This window comes from Miscanthus floridulus, chromosome 10 (assembly GCF_019320115.1).
Source record: "Miscanthus floridulus cultivar M001 chromosome 10, ASM1932011v1, whole genome shotgun sequence".
Lineage (NCBI taxonomy): Eukaryota > Viridiplantae > Streptophyta > Magnoliopsida > Poales > Poaceae > Miscanthus > Miscanthus floridulus.
In genome coordinates, this window is record NC_089589.1 from 44887952 (window position 1) to 44905351 (window position 17400).

General features: G+C 42.9%; 2 protein-coding genes and 1 long non-coding RNA gene across 3 annotated transcripts; 2 read left to right on the top strand and 1 right to left on the bottom strand.

Moving 5' to 3' along the window:
• The first annotated feature begins 1214 nt into the window (after window positions 1–1214).
• Window positions 1215–2061, top strand: LOC136490134 (uncharacterized). The gene is made up of 2 exons (XR_010767535.1): window positions 1215–1696; window positions 1765–2061. It is a non-coding gene; the product is annotated as an uncharacterized lncRNA (long non-coding RNA).
• A 1159-nt stretch (window positions 2062–3220) lies between these two features.
• Window positions 3221–7698, top strand: LOC136485444 (increased DNA methylation 1-like). Its single transcript, XM_066482322.1, has 8 exons — window positions 3221–3356; window positions 5533–5751; window positions 5877–5964; window positions 6393–6483; window positions 6722–6793; window positions 6888–6959; window positions 7035–7090; window positions 7474–7698. Exons 2-5 carry the CDS (start codon window positions 5648–5650, stop codon window positions 6742–6744), a joined length of 306 nt encoding a protein of 101 aa, XP_066338419.1. The 5' UTR covers window positions 3221–3356; window positions 5533–5647; the 3' UTR covers window positions 6745–6793; window positions 6888–6959; window positions 7035–7090; window positions 7474–7698.
• A 5190-nt stretch (window positions 7699–12888) lies between these two features.
• On the bottom strand, window positions 12889–14407 carry LOC136490135 (cytosolic sulfotransferase 5-like). Its single transcript, XM_066486614.1, has 2 exons — window positions 14251–14407; window positions 12889–14160 (listed from the first exon to the last, which is right to left on the bottom strand). The coding sequence occupies exons 1-2, from the start codon at window positions 14296–14298 to the stop codon at window positions 12997–12999; spliced, it is 1212 nt and encodes a 403-aa protein (XP_066342711.1). The 5' UTR covers window positions 14299–14407; the 3' UTR covers window positions 12889–12996.
• Between the last annotated feature and the right edge of the window lie 2993 nt (window positions 14408–17400).

Genomic DNA, 17400 nt, shown 5'->3' on the forward strand with positions numbered 1-17400 from the left:
TTGGGAGAGGCGAGCATCCTCACGAAGGAGAGCTCGGTGCGAGCTCTTCCAAGTCCCTTGAAAAAACGCTAACCTGTGAGCTTCCAGAGTAGTTCCTGCTAGAGCACCTCGGCGTGGCGTTAGTCTGCAAGCTCAGCGAAGCGGGTCATGGTGGAGCCCCTTTCAACACGAGCGGGGCCCGACATTGTGGGTTAAAGGGATCTCTGGCCGCCCAGAGTGCAAGAATGGTGGGTCCTAGTGTCAAGGTGTTAACTACGGCGCGATAGGCTTGAGGCGACGACGACCTTGTTGCTATGTGTCAGGCCGTTTCAAGCGTCCACCTACCATGGCCACCATGAGGTCCGCGACGCATAGCGCGGTGGACGAGCGTTGCGACAGGCCAGCGGCTTGGCCGTAGCGGCTCAACCCTGGCTAACAGCTCGGGCGAATGTTGCGACGGACCCAGCCCTGGTGACTGCGATGCCAGGACATAGCATCAAGGTGATGACAAGTTTATGTCGTCCGATTTTATTTGTAGTCATCTCAATTTATTCTAGATTTTCTCCTTGTTTACCTCGCTCTGATAGGTCCGTGTAAGACTCGATTTGAAAAAGATTTGCAAGACATCACTACCGAAAACGTCAAATTTACCGAGTGTTTTTATGTTTGCCGAGTGTATTCTATCGGGCACTCGGCAAACAAGTGATTTGTCGAGTGCTTCCCTAAAAATACTCGAAAAAAAACACTCGGTAAAGAGGAGGTTTGCCGAGTGTCAAAAAAAAACTCGACAAAAAGGGGTTTGTCGAGTGTTTTTTTATTGACACTCGGCAAAGAAATAAAATCTTTTTTTCTAGAAAAAAGGAGCAGAAAAAAAAATAAAAAAACCCTTTGCCGAGTGCCCAGATCTAGAACACTCGACAAAGGAGAAAAAATCTTTTTTTTTTCTGTGAACGAAGGAGAAAAAAAATAATTTTTTTTGTCGAGTGCCTAGATCTAGAACACTCGGCAAAGAAATAAAAAATATATATATATTTTTAAAAAAGAACAAAAATAAAAAAACTTTACCGAATATTCAGATTTAGAACACTCGATAAAAAAATAAAAATCTTAAAAAAAATTAAAAAATAAAAAAAATCACTTTACCAGTGCCTAAATCCAGGACCGTCGGCCAACGACAAAAATCCACTTAATAAATCGGCCCGCCACTCCTGCTTGCTCGCTCCCCTCCGACTTATCCTTTCCCCAACCCGCCATCGAAGCCAGGCCAAAAAAAAAAAAAAAAAAGAAGAAAGAAAAAAAAATCCCCATCCAACCTCCATTGCCTCGCCGACTCCGCCTCGCATGCCTGCATCGCCGCCGCGACGGGAGCAGCCACCTCCACCGGCTGTGCCACGGCGGCGCGACGCGGCACCGCACCAGCGCCGACGCGACGTCTCCCCGCAGCGACGCAGCCGCGAGTTCGCCCCGCACCAGCGAGCCTGGGGCGGCCCCAGCACATAGCAGCGCCGGATCTCGCCCACGCATCAGCTGACGAAGAGGCGGCAGGCCAGCGAGGCAGTGCCGGCCGAGAAGATGGTGGCGCTGGATCTCGCCCGTTCACCTGCTGAGGATGAGGCGGCGGGCCAAGGAGATGGTGCGGGTCGACGGCCAAGGAGGCGACGGTAGCCATCGTCGATGTCGGGGCCCGGTTGATAGCCATCGTCGACGTTGGGGCCAGGTGAGGGAGTGCTTTTCGACTCTCCGAGCCTCTGGTGTGAGTGTTTTGAACGTGTTTGTGCCTTTCAGGTATTTGATGAAGTGGTGGTGCCGTGCTCTGTGCCTTCGTGCAGCGATTTCGCGGGCGAGCACGGCAGCCTCGACGGAGCCCCGGCTGCGAGCAGCACCAGCTCCGTGCGTTTGAGCCGAAGCGGGTCAGAGGTGGTGCTCTCCGGCATTCACCGGCGTCGGGGGCGGCGGCCCGGTCCACGGCGCACTTCGGGCCTGGTGTGCTTCTGCTGAATGATTATTGGTTTGCATCCACAGGAGTTGACTTCCTTGTGTCCGGATAATTATTATTTTTTTGGAAAATAGGTTTGCCGAGTATATTTTGAAAAACACTCTGCAAATTAATTTTTTGTTTTGCCGAGTGTTAAATTTGACACTCGGATAAAAAACACTTGACAACACAGATGCCGTGTGTTGTATGCCGCATGTTATACTCGGAAAGCAGTTGCCGAGTGTTTTTGGGCCTTCGCCGAATGCTCCTGCCACTCGATAAAACTACTGTATCCCGTAGTGCATGATCTGTGTTGCTTTTTTATTGGAATGCTAAATCCATGTTTGTTTACCATTGATTTTATGTATTTATTCCTTCTTCTACTCTACGTTTGGATTGGAACGCCTACATCCTTTTCTTCTACACTACGTTTTCTCGATTTATTCCATTTGATTTCCTGTTGGAAAAATAGGGGAGAAAAATTGAAAAAAAGAACTCATGTATAGAACTGAGCGGCGGAGGAAACGGAAAAAGAAGGAAAAGAAACAGGAGAAGGACGCGTAGATGGGAACGCCGGATACAATAGTGGTTAACGGAGAAAAAACGGACACGGTTTTCCGAGGCTGATGACAGAGACCGAGTTATTTTAGTATTAAGTTGGACAAAAAAATTATTTATGGTAGAAATTTTGCCTCTTTAATATTACGGCTACACGCACGTGTTTAAAGTTGTGGTAGACTACATCTTAAATATATATTAGAGAAAAAATTAAGATTTTTAGATACTTGAGGTTGTGGTTTTAAAATTATTTTTTATACTTACCAGACCATAACCTTAAGGCGTGAGTAATATAAACATAACTATTATATATTTGTTAATTTACCCAAAGTATTGTTGAACCCACAATTTTTTTCATATTTGCTATTCCTCAGTCGCCTGAATTCTGGGCTTGTCTTCAGGCGACGCCTCCGATGGAGCTTGCGATCCGTGCGCTCGTATGCTTTTGTATTGGGTCCGTGGCTTTGTTTGGTTCTTATTGGGTCCGATCGAGCTCGACTGCACCCGCTAACACCGATCGAGCTCGCCGCGGACCTCCCCCATCCCACGCCACGGCAGCGCCGCGAGCGCCCACTGCCGCCCGCGCTGGCATCTCCCTCTCTCCCTTCCCCATCTTCTCACTCGGAAGCTGTCGCCGCCAGCTCGGTCACTCGGACGAGCGCCCGCCGCGTGTAGCCCCCGGCCGGCCTCGGATTCCGTCGCTCCACGACAAGCACCCCAGCTTCAAATGCCGTGCCTGCGCCCCGCCTGAAGATGCTGCCCGCAAGATGCCGCCCACGGCTCGCTCGTCTCCGCCATAGCTTGAGATCGGCACCTACCTGCGTTCGCCGCACGCTCCGTTGAGGTTTGTTGCTTGAAAATCCCTTGTCGCTGCTGATTCGATTTGGTCCTCTTTGATTTTGTTAGTGGTTTCGGTTTGGATTGCTTGTAAGAAGTGGATTCGTAGCTAAGTTGAGCAATGGTGCTTGCTGACCTGTTTTTAGGGGTGAGCTCATATGTTTTTTAGTTAAATGTCGATCTGTAGATCTAGTTTTGCATGATGAGGTTGTTGGTATAATTGTTTCAAACGGAGAGGGAGGAGGTAGAACGGGGAAGAACCGCCTAGAAAGATTCTATTCTGAGCGCGTGACACCTCACCTCCTTGTCCATTTGTATCGAACAGAAGCTAGCCCAACTGAACCCTGTTGCACATCCACTGATCCACATCCTGCTCGCTTGCTCCCATCCTTTCTTCTGTAGTCCCCACTGATTTCCGTTACGCTTCTGGAGGAGTAAAACTGATGCAGTTCAGATCAGGGCTAGGCCGAGCTAGAGGTAGAAGTGTCAATGGATCCATGGATACACCATCGGCCAGTACTAGTAGCAGAAGGCCACAGGTAGATGTAGAGTGTGGCATGGTAGCTGCATCTACCAATTATTGATTGGCTTGAACTCTTCTCCTCCTCTCCAACTCCAACTCAATGAGATGCAGCAGCTGCAAACTGCTTCTGCTTGCTGGTTTTGCTACGATGGTCGGGCAACGGCAGGACCAGCCAGCCATTATGCTCCGGATTACTGCTCCTGGCAGCTCTGTTTCTTTGTGTTTGGGCAACGAGGAGAATCCAGGAATGGGCATCCTCGTTGGTATCTCTGAAATCGGTTTCTTGCTCTTTGAACAAGTAGTATCACGAGTTCATCTGAAGCTGAGCGAGCGGCAGCAACTCTGTGCTTTGTGTTCTCTGTTTTCAGGCGGTGACAGCTGAGGAAAAATATATATGCATACAGAATATGATTTTATTGTCCCTTGGATTTTATTTACAATTTTAGAAAGAATAGATAGCAAACTATAGATAATGTATATTTGTTACGAAATAGTGATTAACGGAAGCAGAACCCTGACTTCAGATTTATATTAACTCCTAACTATAGTTAAATATATTCAACATGGGGTCTGGATTATTAAAGTGACGCCAAACAACATGGACTGTATATGCAAAATCAGAAGTGCATAATGACAATGGATAGGACCAAGGATCACACATTCTTTACCAATAAAACAAAGATCATACATCCTGAAATAAGTATCCTATCTTCAAATACTGATATTTTGTAACTTCCCAGCTGAGCTCATTGGCTTATTCCTACAAGTTCATGTAACTAAACCCTACAATCTGTCCCTACCAAGTTTAACCAAACACTTCTAGCTGAAATTGACAACCTGCATATAGCAAGGTGTTATCTTATTATAGGAATATAACATGATTACTACTATCGGAGCATTTTCTGATAGGACATTTATCTGATAAGAAGGTATGTCTAGGTAGATGAGACAAATAGGAAAGCTTTTTGGTTTTTATGAGCTGAGACTCCTAACATACTGTAGCTTCATGTATTATCCTCAAAAAATGTTCTCTGCCTTTCATGTAAATTGTTCATAAACCAAAAGAAAGAAAACAAAATAAATGGTTAAACCATTTGCAAAACATGCATAGAAATACATCTATCTCAACAAAACTCTGTAGTGTCTTTAAACGAAAGTCCATGGAAGAGCACCTTTTTTTTATAGGAAAGAGGACCTTGCTGCTACTGAGCTACCATAGCATTCATATGGTACAGGAACTTATGCAGAAAAAATACTGTGTTTCTGATCTTCCAGCAAAACAGATGGAAAAAGAATTGGAGCAAGTACCTCTTACCAATAAATGTATTGGATGAGGTTAGTGATCACAGTAAACAGAAATTGGTATGTTCAGAGTATCAGGGCCCGAGAGACCTTAACATGTTCAGAGTTTCAGTTTGAGATCCCGAGGCATAGAACAAATGCAATTTTAAATTTAAACCAAGAGCAATCCATAGACAAACCAAACCTATTATGCATGAAGAAATCAGCATCGAGTACCCATGAAATTCAGAGTTTCTCCTTTGTTGTTATGTTTTTAACTGAATCTCTGTTGGTGTGTGGAGTTTAACTGTTCGTTTCTCCTTCTTGTGTTATATAAACTGAACACGGTGCCTTTTTTTTGTTTGGATGCATGTTTCAGCTCTCTGCTCAGCTATCAGAAGTGACAGGCGTAATGAACCCTACTGGGGATAGTTTCTCGTGGGCGCTCTAAAGGATTCAGAAAGAGGAATCGACCAGCTCTCAAGGAATGCAACATGAAGCTTGCGGTGGTGCTCGGCGTGCTCAATGAGTGCTTCAACCCAGTGAAGGATGGGTGGACAAGGATTGACATGCTCCACCAAGCTGTGTATAGCCTTGGGTAAGTCTTTTTGAGTCAGAGTGAGACGTGCACATTTTTGTACTGACCCTGAGATGTCATTCAGTTATATATTAGGTCTTGATTCTGTCGCTTATATAGAAGATGTTTCTTGCTTGAACGAACAGGTCTGAATTTAAATGGCTAAGCTACGAAGGGTTGTACACCATGGTTCTGAAGAAGCATGGAGAGATCGTTTCAGCAGCCATTGCGGAGGTTTGTACACCAGCTGAATTTTGAATAGTTGTAGTCTGTAGTATCCTCTTCTTGGCTCCTCTTCTTGGCTGTTGTAGTAGAATAGTAGGAGCTCACATCTTTTAACTGTGTGTTGCATATACTGTACAAGAAAGCTGTGTTTAATATCCATTTCTTGATTGCACATTTATAAATAGTAAATTGCACACCTAAATTTCTGCAATTATGGTGTTTAATATGTGCAATATCCTGTCTTTAGATATAACTTTCCCACTATTTTGTTTTCCTTTTCACATTTGATTAAGCAGGAAAAACATATATTCAGAAAGCTTGTGCTAAGAAAACTCTTTACTTTCAGAGTCCAATTGTACTATCATTTAGATTGTTTGATGATGAATAATATTGCTCTAATGCTCAGGTTTTTTAATAACTGAACGGAACTGTTGCAGAGTTGGACCGGTATACAAGATGAGAATTGTCACATGTTTCTTCCAAGACAATTACATAAATTAAACTGGACTGCACGCTTCCTTTTGATTGGTAATTTGCACTTCCATATGTTGTTCCTTGTTTTCTCAATTGTTGACTTTTCTCTTCTTAGTTTTCTTTGTTACACGTACACTGCCATTGTTGTTATCAACTTCTCCTGCATCATAATATCAATAGAATTAGATAAATATGCATACAATTCAAATCTTCTATACTTCAGCAGACTTATGTCCTCATATATATGTACCATGTAGTCCTTTTGTTTGATCCTTGCATTGTTGTTTTACAGGTCACTTCAAGAAAATAGACTGATTGGCAAAATTCCAGAAGTGATTAGCGTCATGTAGGCTCTTGCTGTCCGGTGAGTACAAAAAGAGACACTTGAATCCATGCTTATTGATCTCTTTATCTTTACTAGCCCATAATGAAATCTTTTGTCCGAAATTGTTTCTCAGAGACCTTAGCGAGAATGAACTGGTGGGGCTGGTTCCTCCTATACTTGGCAACCTATACTACACAGGCAAACTGTTAGTATCATCAACAATATTCTTCTTTCCCAAACCTATAACATGATTGATTTTTGCAATAACATCAGTCTTCAGTGTAGTTAAAGTCACAAACCAGAAGTGGAGTCCTGACAGCAGCCGGAACATTTTAGGTGATGGCTGGTTTCTATGTGATATATAATTTTCTTACATACAGAATACTCAAATTTGAGTTCACAAAACGGTAGAGCTTGGAAAATATGCTCAAGCTACTTTCCAGTAGTTTTGGTGCAGTACTATAGAAATAAGATGCATCCACAATATACTACTGAATTTTGAAGTGCTCTGTTACTATTAATATCTGTTGTTGATGAAAATCAAACAAATAATACATTCAGTTACATAATTGCAATCACCAACAATGTAAATTACAGCTATTGGGTACTGCAATTGTAGTTCTTAGCATGTGCAATTGATCCTTATTAGCCGTACCACGCCCATTTGCTATTCTTGTTGCAGTATCTGAACTTGACTCTCTTTCTCTTTTGTTATGCAGTACATTCTGAGGGTAGGTGAAGGACAAGCTGCCCAGTGCATCAGCGGATTCATAGCTATGGATGTACCAGCACACTGTGGCCCCCTCTGGTAAACTATGCACCGCTAAGCTCCTTATCCTGGCTCTCACGATTGTTAATCTTTGCGCATAACGTTTAGCAGCTTGTTTTTAGTAGTTTCTTGTGATTTGTGCTAACACACCTATTCCTTTGTTTATTGTGATTTGTGCAAGCCCACACCAAATTTTTGTCCTTGTCATTTCATAGAAAAAAAATTGTTTCTTTATGATTTGTGCTAACAAACCTTTTGCTTTGTTTATTGTGATTTGTGCAAGCCCACACCAAATTTGTCCTTGCCCTTTCATAGAAAAAAATTGTTTCTTGTAATTTGTGCTAACACACCTTTTGCTTTGTTTATTGTGATTTGTGCAAGCCCACACCAAATTTTGTCCTTGTCCTTTCATAGAAAAAATTGTTATTTATGATTTGTGCCAACACATTTAAGCTATTTGTCTTTGTCATAGTATAGAAAAAAAATGTAATTTGTTAATTGTGATTTTTGCCAGCACAGTCAACATTTTTGTCCTTGTCTTTCCATAGAAAAAAAATGTTATTTGTGATTTGTGCCAACACATTTTAGTTATTTGTCTGTCATACTATAGAAAAAATTGTAATATGTTTATTGTGAAAATTGTAATCACTTACACAAAGGAATTGTATCTGTTGATTTCCGGACGGACCAAACAGAAATGAAATTTCAGTAGTACTCCTAGCTAATAGATTACTCGCAAGTTGCTTTCAGTGATTCTAGGAAGAATTTCTCGCATGTCTGTTTGGCCTGCAAGAAATTGGCGTGGTGAATCTGGATAGAATATGTAGTTGTTGTTTAGGACTGCAGGTGGGATACGTCAATGAATCTGGACAGAAATGTAGCTTAAGTTAATTTCGTGCAATTTTCTTTCAGAACCAAAAACGGAAGGTATACCAATGAACTTGCATGTAGGAGTAATAAGAGTGTATAAAGCTTTAATGAATTCAACGCATTTTCTGACTAATCCACACATAGTGGTTGTGTGCTTGTTTTAGGATGTTGTCAAGTAGGACTTCATTCATTCACCGCTAACTCCTTTGTTGATGCAGTACAACATCTGACAAGAAACTGAACTGCTCATTTTAATGAAGCCAATCTTGAGATGAGGGACAGTGACCCAGAGGCGACACTTGAGGCAGACCTGAAGGCGAGCGAGAGCTTCCTGAACCAGAGAACACTGCAGCTAGAGAGCTATGAGATGTCCCAGCACATGCAGGAGCAACACGCTACAGCTTGGCCTTGTGATCTCGCTGGTAAGCATGCTCAAGCACTCAAGATCCTTGTTGACATATCAATAAATGTTGATCTCTATTAAGTTTCATACTTCTGCAGCCTACGTCATGATACGGTCATTTTATCACTACTACTTAATCTCACTAATGGCATTTAAGGATAGTTTCTGACAGTTTGTCAAGAAACACAATGTCTGACTAAAAACTGAATTTCCTGGCTGATTTCGAGATAAATCCTCGTCATTAGTCACAAGCATAGATGTGCTTTTATTTATTAATTGTAATGATCAATTTAACCACAAATACTAAACACAAGATGTCTACATTACTTCAGATCTAGTGGAATTACTTATATGGTTTATCTTCTCTTGATTGTTGCAGTATTTGGTGAAAACATGATAGATGATAGTTATCAAGATGTCAACATCGATATATCTTCTGTGGTGATCGAGCAAATGAAGAAGAAATACCACGATAAGCCAAGTTAAATGTCTGATCTTCGTATAGGAAAAGCAACAGTATAATTGCATTATCAACAAGTACTAGTTGCACTATTTGAAATGTGCAATTTTCGTATTTATGTTTTGAAATTTTCAAGATCATACTCATTGTGCCTTTGTTTGCTCAGAATATCTTAATATGTGAATCTTGTCGGGTGAGACTATGCAGTGATCCTAGTGTTCCATATTCTGTGGACTTCACATGCACGAGCTGGGACATTTAACTTGTAGCAGGGGGTTTAAGTGGGACAAATTTATGTGTTTTTGGTTCACTGTGTGAAGCCCAGTTCAATGTGAAGAAATAGACCCATGTTTATTCATTCGGTACACCTCTAGCAAGCTTAACGGGTTTTTTGGACCCGTTAAGGAGTAGATCTATGTTCTGAGTTTGGTTGCGGACCCGTTTTGTCTGCTTGCGGACCTGTTTTGTCTGCTTATCAATAGAAACCGCTGGATGACGATTGTCACCGCTGGATGCTAATCTGACAGCTACAAGCCGTCGCCTGAAAACATTGTATATTTCAGGCACCTGAAATATAGCGTCTCCCAATTTTTTTAGGGGATTGTTGAACCCACAATTATTGGGCAAAACCAGACAACACAAGGTACGCGTGACCTATAGTATGCTCAAAAGAATAAATACTGCTCAGATATATGGCTATCGAGAATAAGAAAGAATATGTAAGTATTATTAGGCAAAGAGAATTTATAATTATATCATGAATTTTTTATATTGGTGCATTCGAATTTGTCAATGCCATTTTGGAAACCCGGCCATAGTCCGTAACTTTGCACGTAGTTACATTGACGCTCTTGATTCTAGCCCGTCTTTTCTCTTTGTTATCATGAGACATATTCCAATACTTCTTTTTACACGGCCACCATGATCTCTTGAAGTAAACAAGCAAAGGCATGGTGATCACAATGTGATAAAGTTACACTCTTGTTACAAGATTATATAGGTTAAAACATCTTCTGCAGAGGAAGCACGTTCATTTATCAGACAATGTCAAGAAAATCCACTTGTCTGGTGGAACCAACGAAGGGATAAACAACTATATCACTGTAAATACCAGAGGTGCAGAATCTAAAACCAAATAGTCAAAAGGAGGCACTTTGGCCAACAAAAAACTGATTTGAATCAATAGAATTGTTAATACTACCAAGGAGATTTCAGGAAAGAAAATACTACTGCAACATTGTAATCTGTTAGCCGAATATCTAATTATACAATTGAGCAAATGTTAGATACCCAACGGCAGCAATCTAATATATATGGAAAAAAATTGAGATTATGGATATATATGGTACTAATGTTACAGCCTGTGAAGAATGCAGCTTTAGCTCTAGGCACACATTCTTTTCCATAAACCTGATGCTTCATTTTTAAGACGTTCACATGATATTTTTAAAGGGGAACTAAATGATTACTAAATACATAAGCCATGTAAATTAAGTCAACCAAATCATGCTGCAGAGAGGTTCTAGCTAAACATGACAGAGACTGCAGCATCGGCAAAACTTCAGTCATGCCTAACCAATTGGCAAAAAAAATCTGTTCAAGCACTTTCAGATCATTATGTCATTATGGCCATGATTTCATTGCATTCTGGTCATATATACTCCAATGCAAGAATAGCAAGGGATTTGACAATAAAATGTTTATCTACAGTAGACCGGTAGTGATGGTCATCTACCTTTTCAGCCTGTCTCTGCAAAGAGACAGCACTCTGCTCGCTAAGCGAACTGAAATTTAGAAAAGGAAAATGTATAATCAAATACTAAAACTGAACTCAGATATGTCATATATAGATATAAACTGAAGCAAGAGTCTAACTTGTAGCTAGAGAGCCTACCATTATCTTTTCGTAACTTACTGTAATTTACATGCTACCTTGTGGATGAGGACATGATTACTTTAGAAGAATCAACAAAAATAATACTTACAGAAGCAATCACTTATTTTAGTAGGGCTAGTACCCATAGAGGCAGAATATGTAAGGCACATTTATCAATATAAGTAAATAAATGGCAGTAAAAAAATAGATCACTAAAGCCGAGATATGTATGAACTTCCAAAATCTGGTATTATTTTCTGAACGGTAGGTACAAAACGTACTGGAGGCAGAAGAGACATTCTGAAAAAAGGCATTCACACATATTCAGATCATCAACAGTAAAACCATATACAAAAAATTAGATTAGAATTTCCCAAGCATCCATATCCGAAATCATGAGACCAATTCATTTGTGCAAACAGAAATTAACCAACGAAGACCTATCTCACCAACAAATTTGAATTTTGTTTGCTCGTCGTCTTCATAGATGTGGCTCAGAACCTCATGGCCTCCTGCCTGTCACCAGGCATCGGATGAACGAACATCTCTGACACCATCGCAACAACCTCGGTGCACAGCTGCTTGAGATTAGCACAGATACGATACAATAGAGAGATCATGGCCAAAGGCAAGAGGAAGGGGACGAACCAGGAGCCGCCCCCGCTTTATCCGGAGGTGAAGGACGTGCCCAAGAACACCGGCAGCATGATCGACGGGCGCAGATCCTCCCCGCCTGGGAGACGAAGTTCTTGGTACAACCGGCGCCTCTTCTTCAACCCGCGGCGGCGTTCCCAGCCCTATACGCCCGGCTCCGTGCACCCGGCGTCCGCGTCGAGGGCTTTCCCGGCACTGCATTCCAAGCGTCCTCCACACTCCCGCGGCGGCGTTCCCGGCCCCGCACGCCCTAGCGTCCGCGGCGAGGGAGTACGCCAGTCTCGCGAAGCGTCCACGTCAGGGGCTTTCTTGGTGCACAGTCGAAGGGGTACGCGGGCAGGGAGGGGTGCGACGAAGCGTGCCAGAGAGGGCGGTTATTCCTTGTACGCTTGTACGCGCGTAGGGGCGCAGGTCGGCAAGAGGCGACGATCGGACGGGAGAAGAAAACCTGTGTGGGCACATGCGGGGGGGTGGGGGGGGGGGGGGGGGGGGGGGGGGGGGGGGGGCAGGAGTCCTCTACAATGCAAAACACGCATGTTTCGAATGTTCGTGTCGTCCTTCTATTGTCGGTCCACCTGACAATCTAAGGTGGGTAGGAAGTTTTTCCGGTGACAATAGATTTTCAATTTCTTCGCTCCTTTATTGTATAGATTAGGTATAGATATAGTCCAGTTGATACATGTCGTAGTAGGACTTCATACATGATTGAGTAGGACTCTACATCTACTTGGAGTACGTAAGATACTATTTCTAAACCTATTGTATCTTTAGAACTTTGTCTCTATTCAGAACCATATATCTATATGTACTCCTATAACAAGGATCATATCTGAAATTAATAAGAACATAATTTCCTTATAGAAGAAGTAAAAGCGATCCATCTTTTCTTGTAACAACCGTACACAACATATCTGAAATTAATAAGAACATAATTTCCTTATAGAAGAAGTAAAGTGATCCATCTTTTCTTGTAACAACCGCACACACCACAAGGTTCACGCTTATCATACCAGACTAGAGTAGCCCATGTGCCTCCTGACCATACGTGACGTATGGATGCAAAACACCAAACCTAATGATCGATACAGAACTAGATCCATGATTCCACGCAAACACAAGTTGTACAATCTTTATTTTTCGATGATGGAAAGTAATCTCTAGATCGAACACAGTGCCATCGATCTAAGATGATGGTGAGAATGCTTCTTAATTAACCTCGACCGAGGAGTGAGGAGTCCCCAAAGGTGAGCCCAGAACCTCGGGTGGCCTCCTCAACAATCTTATCCAGCCTCGCCGCCATGTCCATGGTCATGTAGTTTTTCCAGTCGCCGACCTGCCCCTTCCTGAAGAATGACTCACTCTTGATGCCCAGCCGCGTACTCCCGTTCTTGTTGACGTCCTTGCTCTTGAGATTCTCCAAGCTGCACAGCTCCACGATCTGATCCACCACCCCATCCTCCTCGTCCTCCTCAGAGAAGGTGCACCCCATGAACGCTGCTAGCTTCTTGAGGTTACCCACCGGATCTCCCAGCATGTCTTCGTACCTGAGGAACAGCACCTGGTCCGGCCTCCTCTGGCTTGCGTGCCAGTATTCTAGGGCATGCAGCCAGTGTGGCCCTCCGGGGAACCGTCCCTCACAGAAGAGCTCAAAAGCCTCCTCGAATTTGGTCACGCCTGCAGAGTCCTGGCCGTCGCCGTCGCCACCGGCAGTGGCGGCTGCCGTCGCTTCCACCTTCTTGTAGAAGTTCCAGTAGGAGATGAGCACGTCCTTGGGATCCCGGCATACGTACACGATCCGGCACCGGGAACCCTCCTCCGTGATGGCATGGGGAAGCTGGGAGTAGGGAAGGTGTGTTGCAAACAGCCGTGGAGAAGAAGGGAGGGCCTCATACAAACCCCTAGCACCGGCGTCGTCGTGCTGCTGCTGCTGGATGATCATGAACTCCAGGAAGCCGACACAGTCGTGCGGGTTCCGGTGGTTGAGCGGGTGTTGGCCGTCGGACGGCGAGTGTGTGGCACGGTTGAGCGTCGCGAAGGCAAGGGCCTTGAGCCAGGTGGTGCCGGACTTGGGTAAGCTGGCGAGGAAGATGTCTGATGCTTCTGGCTCGAAGCATGTGCCAGCGGCAGCCATGCCCTTGAGTAGGAACTCAGCTTGCCAGAAGCCTCCATACTGCCGACGGCGCACCATGAGCCGCGTCTCCAGGGGGAGCGAGTCAATTATCTCAGCTGCAGGTACGTTGGCGTACAGACTCGGGTTCCTATGCTTCCTCGTCGAGGGAGCTGCTGTTGCTTCCGATGATGCAGGTGCAGTAGCCACTTCTTCACCGGCGGCTGCGGGGACGGCTGCAGGGGGAGCAGCAGTGCTCATGGTGCCCTGTGTTTCGCATAAGCGTTTACATGCATCAGAACATCCTTCAGTGACGACAGAAGGCTACAAGCTAAGGGATTGCATGCCAAAACTCACCAGAAGGTCCTCCAGACCGAGTTGTTGTTGCTCCTCGCCCCTGTTCATGATGCACAACGCCGGCCCCAAACCACTACCAGAAACACTTTGAGTATGCCGCCAACCTGCAGTACCAATAATTAAGAGCCCATTAGGAGTTGTTTTGTGGGACAACGGTTGGGGCTTTGGCATCCTGACATTATTGGTGAAGCTTGTTCTATCTCTATATACAAGGGTGCAGTAGAGGTCAAACCTACTCTGCCTTTCTTAGAAAATATTCCTTTTTCAATGAACATTTATTGCATATATTTTATATGACGTTCTAGAAGTTGTCACAGAGACCAACGAGGACTAAAAAGACTTTGGCACCCTACAGGAATCTTGCACCTGCATGCAGCTTGGGAGCAGCGCTCCGGCTGGGAGGCCTCCCACACCATCTGATTCTTTTCATTTTTTGTTTGTATCGTGGATGACAGGAGGTGATGGATGGACCAGTGCTGTACTCTGGTATAGGAGCTACTCTCTCTGTCGAACAATAACCGCACGCCTAGGTCTTCTGTCAGGGCATTAGTGTAGATGGGAAATTATGATTTTACCCCTATAGAAATGGTCTGACGCTTGTGCTAGCGGACAATGAATGGACAAAGTTGTGTGGCTGACACTCTACTGCTGGCCGCTGATAGGCCTAATGCTGTTAGCTGGTAGGCCTAATGCTATAAGCTTTGCGCTCTTATACGAACATGTATTCTTGGACAAATTTTGAATCCCAGACATCCAATTAATCTGGGACGGAGGGAGTAGAAGCTAAAACGTACGTCTTCCTTTCTGATATTTTTTTGAATGGTACGACGACCTATATTCTGGGATGGAGGAAGTACATAAGTATAATTTGCAATTTTCAGTTTAGAGAATAAGAAGCCCGTTAGACAAAATCACAAATCCGATAAAATATGATCTGTGTTGGCACAAAGACAATTAACAATTTACATTTGTTTATATAGTTTGGCAATAACAAAATTTTAATATGTTATGATACAAAGACAAATAACAATCAACCACTACTGGAAACCGACACTTTGCCAAGTGGCTGCGGCACTCGGCAAAAAATTAATCGGCAAAGAAGCCTTTGCCGAGTGCTTTTTATCGGGCACTCGACAAAGCCTTTGCCGAGTGCCGGAAAAGCACTCGGCAAAGATTTACACTCGGCAAAATGAAAATGCGAAAAAACCCAAAAATAATAGCAAATTTTTTTTCGAGGAAGGCCGCCACCGGCCAGCGCCCGTCCGTCTTCATCGAAGTCGCTGTATTTTTTGTGCAAAATTCACGGCTAACGCGGCCGGTGGGATTCGAACTCATGACCTCGACCTCTCCCTCACGTGTCTGCTAATCTACCACTGCACTACACTATCACTTGTGTCTAGATTCCATTATCTATCCTCATATATTATACTAAATCGAGAGTAAATTTCTTGTTTGAGGCCCTAAACGAATTCAAATAAAAAAGTGGTCAACTACAAAGTTTCATAACTTTTCGAGATCTACAATTTTCATTTAGATAGTTTTTCCATCCGAGGTTGTTTGAAAAATTCGAATTTCAAATTTGAGAGATTCAAACGTAGTTTTGCATGATAAGATGATTTCAAATCAAAAAGTTATCAACTACATAGTTTCATAACTTTTGGAGATCTACAATTTTCATTTAGGAAGTTTTTTCATCCGAGGTCTTTTGAAAAATTCAAATTTTAAATTTTTTAAATTCAAACGTCGTTTTTGCATGACAAGATGATTTCAAATCAAAATGTTGCCAACTACAAAATTTCATAACTTCTCAAGATCTACAAAGTTTATTTTGGTCATTTGTTCATCCGACATAGTGGTAGTAACATTGTTCACAAATCTTATATATCTCTCTTCTACTTTCATGAAACTAATATGAGAGATATGAGAGATGTAGATTTTATAAACAACGTTATTGTCGCTTTGTCAAATGAAGAAATGACCAAAATAAACTTTGTAGATCTTAAGAAGTTATACAACTTTGTAGTTGAAAAGTTTTTCATTTGAATTCATTTAGGGTCTCAAAAATTGCTTTGAAAAAATGATTTGCCGAGGACAAAAAAAAAGCACACGGCAAAATGCCTCTTTGCCGAGTGCCAAAACAAAGTCACTCGGCAAAGATGCATTTTCCTGAGTGCCAAAAAATGGCACTCGGCAAAATACATCTTTGCCGAGTGCCAGAAAAAAGGCACTCGGCAAAGATGCATTTTGCCGAGTGCCGAAAAATGACACTTGGCAAAATACATCTTTGCCGAGTGCTGAAAAAAAAACGCTCGGCAAAGCCATCTTTGTCGAGTGTTTTTTTTTGCCGAGTGTATTTTATTTGGCACTCGGCAAAGACCGTCTTTGCCGAGTGCCCGATAAAATACACTCGGCAAAGCTTCCGGCACTCGGTAAAATGCCGGTTTCCAGTAGTGAACCTATACTAGTTGGTTGTACCAAATTGTTGCCTAAAATCATCTTTAAATTCAGGCATCTGAAATATAGAAGTGATAATAAAATTGTTCTGTTAGTTGAGGACAAAATTTGGAATTTGAGTGGAAGAAAACACCCACAGTCCCAATAAATACGTAAACAGAGGTCATAGAAGCAGAACAGACACATAATTGTACAAGTAGAACTGGGCATAGCAAACTCCAGAAAATACAAGCATGGAGACAAAACAAAATCTTAAGTAGCGGGCATACAATCTAATCACCAATGAGTATCATGAATGCATGGCAGCTGATATAGGAGTTCTGGCCCTTGTGTTCATTAGCACAACAAGAATGTAGGACACTGAGCAATTATTGATGTGGGCGTGTTTACCTCTTATTGACCTAACTATAAAATCATGAGGCCAATCCCCAAATGTTTGTGTGATCATGTAACATCCTCACACACACACACCCCGTGGTCATGCCTTCTGGTTGTGCTTATTCTTTAAGCATAACGTTGACCTAGCTTGCTTCTCTTAACAACACAAAAAATGTCTGTGTCAAAGTCCGCGAGTTGTCTTTGGTTCACAGTTATATTGTTTAACCCTTTTTTATATGCTTATCGCTTTGTCAACCATTTGACCTGATCACTATTGCCGCTGGATCCAACTAGGACTAGTCTTGATCAGTGATGTGT

What these genes read in the sequence shown, in the direction of transcription:
- LOC136490135 (XM_066486614.1), bottom strand. Translation starts at nt 14,298, where the DNA reads ATGAACAGGGGCGAGGAGCAACAACAACTCGGTCTGGAGGACCTTCTG. An exon ending in TCGGTCTGGAGGACCTTCTG is followed by an intron (nt 14,161 to 14,250) that starts GTGAGTTTTGGC and finishes TGCGAAACACAG; the next exon opens with GGCACCATGAGCACTGCTGC.
- LOC136485444 (XM_066482322.1), top strand. Translation starts at nt 5,648, where the DNA reads ATGAAGCTTGCGGTGGTGCTCGGCGTGCTCAATGAGTGCTTCAACCCA. An exon ending in CAAGCTGTGTATAGCCTTGG is followed by an intron (nt 5,752 to 5,876) that starts GTAAGTCTTTTT and finishes TTGAACGAACAG; the next exon opens with GTCTGAATTTAAATGGCTAA. An exon ending in TTTCAGCAGCCATTGCGGAG is followed by an intron (nt 5,965 to 6,392) that starts GTTTGTACACCA and finishes GAACTGTTGCAG; the next exon opens with AGTTGGACCGGTATACAAGA.